This window comes from Leptidea sinapis, chromosome 26 (genome assembly GCF_905404315.1).
Source record: "Leptidea sinapis chromosome 26, ilLepSina1.1, whole genome shotgun sequence".
Classification (NCBI taxonomy): Eukaryota; Metazoa; Arthropoda; class Insecta; order Lepidoptera; family Pieridae; genus Leptidea; species Leptidea sinapis.
Window position 1 is genome coordinate 7,243,390 of NC_066290.1, and position 9,078 is coordinate 7,252,467.

Here is a 9,078-nt window from a genome sequence, read left to right on the forward strand (position 1 = left end):
AAGGTAAGAGTCACTAGTTATTTCCATCTCTCTTCAACCAGTACCAGTAAATTCTCCATCGGTATCTCTGGCTCATGTAGTTATGATCGTTGCTAAACAACCGAATAAAATAATCGCAATAAACACATAAGTAGGTATATAATAACAGCAAGGAGAAAAGGTACGGAAAAAGCGTGTGCGTGTAATTTAACCAGTGGGAGGCTCCTTTGCACAGGAAGCCGGCTAGATTATGGGTACCACAACGGTGCCTATTTCTGCCGTGAAGCAGTATGGTGTAAGCATTAGTGTGTTTCGGTCTGAAGGGCGCCGTAGTTAGTGAAATTACTGGGCAAATGAGACTTAACATCTTATGTCTCAAGTTGACGAGCGCAATTGTAGTGCCATTAAAATTTTTTTGCTTTTCAAGAATCCTGAGCGGCCCTGCATTGTAACGGGCAGGGCGTATCAATTACCTAACAGCTGAACGTCCTGCTCGCCTCGTCCCGTATTTTCATAAAAACAAATAGCTATCTCGATTGACGCGCGTACATTAACCCCCGCACAAATATAATTCGTGTGAAAGTCAGCGGCACACAACCCCCGTGTCACAGTAGACATATATACAGTTACGGAAACTACCTACAAACGATCGAAATGACACACTCACACAAACATGCGCATCGACGAGGCCCCTAAGCGGTTTTCGCGGTCAAGACGAGGCGAGTGTCACGTTGTTATTTGTTACCGCGATCTTTTTAAAAATGCCAGCGTATTGTGTGGTATACGGCTATTTGAACTTGGCTCCATAAAAACTCCGGTTTTCGTTTTTTAAACTACAAGTTAGTATAGTATATAAGAATAATTTATTGTTATATTAATATTATAATTAGTAGGTATTCGAATATTAAAACCGTGAGATCGATTATAATAAATTCGTGAATATAATTCACAATGTTAAACTAAAAACATTCAATAAAATTTTGTTTAAAAATATTACTTATCAGTAGACTATAATATTACATTAGACTCTGTATAGCCATCATACATACGGTATACATAAAAATCTTACGCTTTTATACTTTTTACGCTCCGCAAAGCCCCATAAGGAACTTCGTTCCAAAAATACAGTCGAATTGAGAAATTAGAAATATAACTTGAGAGAAAAGTTAAAAAAATAACTTGACAACCCTATTGTGTTAGGAGTGTACACAGGTGTAGGTAAGTATTTTATCGACATGGCTTAGTTACCATACTGGTACATATGTCTACTGTGCCCGGGGGCTGTTTGTAGTGAATATAGTAAAGTCCCTTATGACAAAGTTATATGCACTTATTTTCTTTTTAAAACATTTGCTTTTAAGATAAATTAAATTAGCTATTTTCTCTTGTTAGAACGATAAAAATATCACCAGTAGTTTAGAAGCAGTAGCAAATTTAAAGTTGAAGACAGCTTCATTTTAATAATTTTTAATACATTGTATTTTATGTTTTACAAAACTTTTAAATGTTCGGATTGGGGATTACATATCAATCCCTAACATATATTTTTTTAAATCTCCCAGCTAACTCATTGCAGAGCATTAGGCCCTCAAAGATGATCATTTCACGATACCAAGCACTTTGATATCTCATTTCAGATTTGTGTCCTGGCCGGAGTTTGAACAATGCCCGTTCAGGTCAACTATGGAGAGTAATTTACCAAAGTTTGCCACACATCTAAACGATGATGAAGATAAAAGTGAAGCTCATTTTGAAGAGCTAGAAAACTCGGATTCAGAAAATGAGCCGGAAAATTTATGATGAATAAAAGTTAAAAATAAAATTATGTTTAGGTTTTATTTTTCAACTCATTCAATTACATATTTAATAACTCAACACGCTTATATTTAAGCTCCATTTGGCTACATAAATTATTATTACATACAATATACATTTCTAATGAAATTAAATATATCACTGTGTTATGCTTACCAAAATATTAGAAGAAAATTTACAAATTCAAAATAAACAATATATACAGAAGTATATTTACAATAATTATTGCTTTAAATAGTATATTATAAGTAAATCTTATAATTAACCGGTGACTAAAATATCCAATAATACTTTTTATTGTGATAATAATGAATATAATTTAAAAAATGTTAACAATCTATGGACAGTATTATACTTTGAGATAAACCAATAACATCAAAGTTATTAAAGTAATATATTCGAAATTAATAAAAATAATAATTAACACGAGGTACCATCACCATATATTTACATATTACCATAAATATTTTAAAACTATTAAGTACAATAAAATAAAGTAAAAATATTTAATGTGGTGTTATAAATTTTGAAAATGCTTATCAATAAAAACACCATGATTACTCGACTTTGGTGTGATGTAATTAAGAGTAGGAATTTCAATTGGTATTTGACTCGATTTTGCACTAATGCTGTGATTTGATGCTTTTTGAACACTTAAATTACTCTGGACATTAAAACTAATAGTATTCAATGTTTTTTGTTGCACACTCGAATTTGACACAAAATCTGTCCACTCATCTTCATCGCCAGCTGCCACTTTCTTCTGTGGGGTTTGGTGAGGTTGACTTGATACAAATTCACCCCAAACATCATCGTCAGACATATCATTATGTATAGAATTAGATTTTATGTGTTCTGGGGTAGCAACTTTACTAGTACCACTGGAGCCCGAATTACTTTTCAACGATTGTAAACTTTCTAATGGATTAAAACACGAGAGATCTTGTAAATCTACGCCAGGTTGTGGCCAATTGATTTGAGAATATCCTTCTAGTGACAGTGGTTGTAAAATTTGTCCACTTTTCTGAGTATACAAATTTGTTGCACTTGAAGCTGCATTTATGGGTTGCAAAATGTTTGAATGAATAGTTAGGTTTGAACTCAAATTCATACTATCTTTGTACTTGTTTGTGTTCAGGTATGAATTAACTGGTTTTTTAGATATATCCGTTGCCTCAGCCTTTATATTATTAATTTGCAATTCTGTTTTGTTTGCCTGTATCTTGTCGGTAAGTGTACTGCTTACAATACAACTAGATAGATTTGGTGCTGTCTGAAAATTATCAAATTCATCATCGACATTAGTAATGCTTTGAATTACATCCTTGTTTTCAGTTGGTTTTGTGTTACTTATTTGTGGTGTGTTTTCAGTTTCTTCGTTCCAAGCAGTGCTATTTGCGAAATGAGTAAAATCATCGAATGTCTCTTTAACTTCGCCTGGATCAGGCCAGTTCAATGTTGGTATCACAGGCTCAACTTTTACTGGTTGCAATATTTGAGTTTGATATGTTATTCCTTCTTGAATTTGCCTTACATCTGTATCCTGTGCCTTACTTTTTTCTACCGAAGTTTCACAGACAGGCATGGATGAACCAGAGCCACCTTTAAAATTTTGAAATTCCCAATCATCTTCATCCTGTTTTGTTTCTGTATTCTGTGGAATAGAATCTTTATCGCTTTCTATTTTCTTATTAGGTATCAGAACTGGTCCATCACCATAATGAATCGTCTTAGACCTGGGTTCTTCCGAATCAACGGGAGTAAATATGTGAGTATCAGGCAAATTGATTTGACGCAAGGGCTGTACACTCAATGTACTGGAATGTATTTTATTTAAATTTATTACTGAAACTGTGTTTTCGAGTTCATCAACAGTAGTCTTAATTTCACTTGTAGCTTTTTCACCTTCCTTACTTGAAGCTGTAATGAAAAACAACTACATCAATAAAATTAACTAGTTTGTAGTCAGGTATATTCTAAAAATAGTAATCCTGTTAGTAACTATCTCCTGCCCGCAGCATCCGGGTTGACGGGTGGACTCTATAAGCAGAAGAAATAGATGCTATACCTGCATTTAGCGTGATATTTGTTTGTTAATATTCATACAAAATTTGAATTTAATCTATTTAGTAATTTTTGCGTTTTGTCCAGACATACATAGAGATAAATATTCTATGGTCCTTTATTGGCTTAGGTATCTATTGCTTTTCGAATACCTACATAGCAAGTACCTATTCTTTAAAAAATCAATATTTAGTTTTTAAATTGTATGACAATGCTATAATATCCCCACTCGTTTTAATGATGTTTTAATAAGTCTTGACCAGAATTTTGTAACACAAATAACATAATGACAAGAAACTGGTTTAACTAAATGGTGAAATGATATTAGTACAATGTTGCTTAAACAATAACAACTTTCAACTGATTTTTTTAATTATCTGTAATGATGCTTTGTCTATTTTAAATTTAATTTCCCATTGAGGATAGTTTCTTCTAGCAATCTAGCAACTTCTAAAAATTTTGTAACAAACCATTGCAGATAGCTTTTAAAAATCAGATATCACTCAGTTTCTTGAAAATACAAACTTCTACCTCAGAGTTTCGCATCCCAATTGCAGCTAGAGACATAAGATGTTAGGTCTCAATTGCCGTCCAAACAAAACACAAATAGTCCTAGTCCAATTAACGAATTATTCATGGTTGCAGTAATAGGTTCAGCTATGGTACATTTATTGCCTTGACCATAAACAATTGACATTCACTGATGTTGTAAACAAGGAAGAAGAAATGTACTTTCAACAGATTATGGTATTCGGGGTAAGGGGCAGAAAATTCTGACTCATTATAACATAAATTCCTATAATCCTGAGTAGTTTGTTTTTATATAAATCCACAGCTTGTCAATATATAATAATGTACAATAGCCAATATACAATATTGTAGCAACTAATGTGAAACTATATATTATATAAACCACTTACCATTAAAAAGCAATTCAGATATCTTTAATGTTGAATTTTTATGAGCCATTTGGTCAAGTGTTGCCATAAGGTGTTCTAAATCTAGGAGAAGAGCTTCAGCATAAGTGGCTGCAGGATTGGAATAAGGAGGAGGCAAGTGTGAATGTTAGTGAGATGTATCCGTGTGCAAGACATGCAAAAAAATATCCCAGTGAGAAGTGTCACACAAAACCACGAGTGATAAAATCTATTATTATTTGAGTTAATATAACTAGCATTAGTTTTCAGAGTAAAATTATTTGTGTATAGACTTACATTCATGTCCATTGGAATTAAACGGATCCATCCATGACTCCTTGCTCGTAACTTGATCCTGGTTCGTGGTTTCAGTTTGTGGTGTATTTGAGGTTGTTGCTGTTGTATGGTTATGTATTGGTTTCTGAGGTTGAAGAGGGGAAACACTAACATTGGCAGCATATTTCGGAGTACTGCTATTCCATTTTGGTACAAATAACTGAAAAAATGAGACTCCATTGACTCAAGTAGAACCATCACATCAGCTTTCAAGCAAATTAAAAAGCGTCAAATTGGTTTGGAGTTTACAATGCCACAGATAGACACATCAACCAGTCCAACAACCATATACAGTGTGTATGTATCTTTTCACATTGGGGCTTAAATAGTAAATAGGTAGACTAGAATATTTCTAGAAATATATGAGTCTAGTATTATCTTCGAATATAATATTCTCTTTGTTATATAGGATAGAAATGTATATTAATAATATTATCATGATGATGAAATTATTAAGATGAATTAGGGACCATTATAATATATAAATTATAGCATATATGATATGAGATTCATTCCACATACTATCAAACAGTAGAATGAACTTCTTTGTGCAATGTTTCCAGTTTTATTTTTTTACACACTTTTTACACAAATTATCTTGCCCCAAGTTAAGCATATATAGCCTGTGTTATGGGTTACAAGACAATGATATATTTAATACAATATACTTACTTAAAACTTACATAAATTCTTATAAACATACATAATACATTTAAACATACATGACTCGGACAAACATTCATATTCATCATATAAATGCTTGCACCTACAGGGATTCGAATCCGGGACCTCTAGCTTAGTAGGTAGGATTGCTAACCACTCAGCTATACAGGTCGTCGACATATGATAATATGACATAGGTAAATTATTGTTTATGGGTACCTCAAAGGTTTTTACAGCAATTCCTGACACAGACAGTCACTATGTGGAGTCATTTGCCATTTACAGATATGACTTAGGTACCTCTAAGCTTAGAGCATACACCCACTTTAAAAGTACTTCTGATTTCACTTGAACCCTGTTATTGCAAATATTCATGGCTGGTTGTCACTTTCCATAAGGTGAGTAAGGTTAGCTACTTGCTCATTTGCCCCCTCCGATACACAAAAGGGCTTACAATGGTCCTGTGATTCTCTTGGTGTCAATTCAAAACTTACTACCACTGACTATGTCAGCTGTACACATAATATGTAATTTTATAATAATAAAATATATTGCCTTGAACTTAATTTAAGTACACAATATCAGCTTAATACAAACATACATTAAGACAAAAGGGAGTAGGCTCAGCTTATGCTGCTTAAAATAATATTTTCATGCAGCGCTGGTTTTCAGCCATTCCCATCTCCCTAAGGTGTAAGGTGGGATACATAGTAAAGAGGGCAAACTAATAACGCTTACAATGCAGATCTAAACTTTTTTCTAAATGTATCAACCTCTGTATAAATTATGAGTGTATATGTGAGTGTACAATTTTTAGATTGTGCATTTCTTCATGATGTTTGATCAACAAAAAATATCAATTAGTAACTGGGTTTATTAACCCAAACAAAGTTACAGATTGTTAAACATAAGTGTTTTGACCTTCAATTTAAATAATATAATAAATAAAACAGTAAAATAACTTACAATATTTCTTGAATCAATGCATAGGGCTTTCAAAAGACTTTTTTGTCCCAACGATGTATTCCAGTTAATTATGTACGGTTGTCTTATGTCCACTTCTTTTAAATGATGCCATGTTGCACTTGCAACAGTTAGCAGGTTACTGTGTACTGCTTCCTCAGGTTCCGGTATTTCTTCAGTGAACACAGATAGTAAAATTTTGTCAATACTTTCTAGAATTTGTGTTTCATTGCTATGGAAGTTAATTATATTTATAGCACTTGGAATTGGATCTGCTTCAGAATTTGTGTCTTTGGATGATCTGAAATCATCAAAATCTCCAAAGTCATCATCCAAATCACCAATTTCCTCTGTTGAATGTTGTGTATTATCAACATTACCTTCAAGAGTTTTAGATGGACTTTGTAAATTTTCATTGTCAAAGTCAGCCTGAAATTCGCTAAAGTTAGGAGTGTCATTACTATCATCTTGCCAAGGGTTATTGAAATTATCATCAAGTTTTTCTGTGTCTGTATGATGAGAAAATTGAAAGTCCTCAAAGTCATCAAAATTATCTTCTGCTATGGCTGATGTATTACCACTTACACTGTTATTAACAGTTTCTTGAAGTTCTGTATTTAATTTTTTTTCAAATATGTTAGCATCGGTTGCACTACTGGGAGCATTTGTATCAGGTAAATCAGTCTCAAGTCCTAAACACTCATTATCATCTCTAAGTACTGCAGGGCTACTTATATGCAAGATTCTATCATTATCTATCCTAACTACTTCTTCAAGGTCCTCATTTTTTGATTTGTTTATGCTATCTGTACATACATCTTGGCATTCAGAAACGGTTCTCTCACTTTCGCTGATTGTATCAGGGATTACAACTTCATTTTCTATTTTTAAATTGAGATCTTCCAGTGCTGTACAAACTTGAATTGAGACATCTTCAGCTATTATTGGTATTTTCAAAGAAAATGGTGTCTCATTGCTGATATTATTTGCATGTTCACTGTTATCATGATTAAGGTTTTCTATTGGTTTTTCTGAATTATTTATATTATCTGATACAATAATGCTGCTAGAATAGGAAGAATACTGCTTTTCATAATCATAATCGTCATCATCATCCTCTTGTGATACTGTAATTAATTTAATTTCTTAAAAAACAAATAATTTATCAAGTAAAAAGTTTAAATTATTTTAAAACCACTGAATAGCATAGAAAAATAGGTCTACGAATTTTTATAATTTTACAAATATAGTTTACTTACAATTATATCGTAAATCAAATCCCTCGACATCATCTTTGTCGTCATCACATTGGTCAGGTGGTGGTGGAGTATTACAAACTAATGGAGGTATCGACATGGTTCACTAGAATGGTTTATTTAACTCAGAATTTTATGTTTCTATCCATTACAAGTCTTTATGTGTAGGTAATCATTTGTTTTTTACATGAACATCCTGGTAAGCACTATACATTTATATAGTATTTTACTAACAGCTGTACGCAATACGCGTATATATATAACTAATAAAAAGAAATTTGGGTAAGAAGGAAGTAAGGAAATAAAAAGTAAAAACTAAAAAGTGGAGTTTTTATTACCTTTACCATAATTTACAAATTAGAATATGACGTTAGACGACGTCAAAAGTTTTTTTTTCTTTAGCACCACTGCACAGATGCGCATTCAGCCAAACGTCAAAAGTTGGAATTGCCTGACGTTTAACGGTTTGAGTGTTTACAAAGATTACAGATTTTTTAAGCTATGTAAAATTCTGCAGCAAACTCCAATGACGTTCTATACATATGAACCTCATTGGTATGCTCCAAAGTTCACCACGTTGGGCAATGGATTATGCACTGACCTCTACTATGTACCACTTACTTATAATACTTACGTGGTACTTTTACGGGTCAGTTGGATACTCGTTAGACTAAAAGTGTTCTGTGGTTGGATAATGGAACTGATAACACTGACACAGAGACACTCGTTTGAGTTTGAATGTGTTTATTTATTTATTACAGCTTTGATATTACAATGACTAAATGAAATAATGGTCCCACAAAACCATCTTGATGTCTGTGGAATATGTCTGTTTACCTTTAGCATTATAAATTGGTATGAGTAGCTGGTATAGTTGAATACGCTTTACAAAATATATATTTGTCAGAAAATTTGCAAGTTAAAGAATATAAAGACTCGACTCTATGGGCTTGAGCCCTTTGCCTAGTAATGGACGAAGTAACAAAACAAAAACTCCACAATGATCGACACTAGTTTTATACTAGATAGAATTGTACTAATTCATCATATACTTAGCATATATAAATCATCAGATAATATCCCAC

The 9,078-nt window shown here is 32.7% G+C and overlaps 2 protein-coding genes across 4 annotated transcripts in view; one reads left to right on the plus strand and one right to left on the minus strand.

The window, feature by feature from the left end:
* LOC126972349 (dimethyladenosine transferase 2, mitochondrial) overlaps positions 1-1,804 on the plus strand; it is a 22,033-nt gene extending 20,229 nt beyond the window's left edge. For both annotated transcript variants that reach the window (XM_050819034.1, XM_050819035.1), the window contains one exon: positions 1,617-1,804. In XM_050819034.1, coding sequence (XP_050674991.1) covers positions 1,617-1,779 — 163 coding nt within the window. In that variant the 3' untranslated portion in view covers positions 1,780-1,804. The remainder of the gene's footprint in view (positions 1-1,616) is intronic.
* Positions 1,797-8,355, minus strand: LOC126972326 (protein PFC0760c). 2 transcript variants are annotated; one of them, XM_050818998.1, is made up of 4 exons: positions 7,997-8,355; positions 6,741-7,864; positions 5,073-5,271; positions 1,797-3,714 (listed from the first exon to the last, which is right to left on the minus strand). In XM_050818998.1, exons 1-4 carry the CDS (start codon positions 8,091-8,093, stop codon positions 2,312-2,314), a joined length of 2,823 nt encoding a protein of 940 aa, XP_050674955.1. In that variant the 5' UTR covers positions 8,094-8,355; the 3' UTR covers positions 1,797-2,311. The 2 variants fall into 2 exon arrangements, with proteins under 2 accessions (XP_050674955.1, XP_050674956.1); XM_050818999.1 differs by lacking the exon at positions 1,797-3,714 and adding an exon at positions 3,845-4,886.
* Between the last annotated feature and the right edge of the window lie 723 nt (positions 8,356-9,078).

What these genes read in the sequence shown, in the direction of transcription:
- LOC126972326 (XM_050818998.1), bottom strand. Translation starts at nt 8,093, where the DNA reads ATGTCGATACCTCCATTAGTTTGTAATACTCCACCACCACCTGACCAA. An exon ending in ATTTGATTTACGATATAATT is followed by an intron (nt 7,865 to 7,996) that starts GTAAGTAAACTA and finishes AATTAATTACAG; the next exon opens with TATCACAAGAGGATGATGAT. An exon ending in GCATTGATTCAAGAAATATT is followed by an intron (nt 5,272 to 6,740) that starts GTAAGTTATTTT and finishes TCATTTTTTCAG; the next exon opens with TTATTTGTACCAAAATGGAA.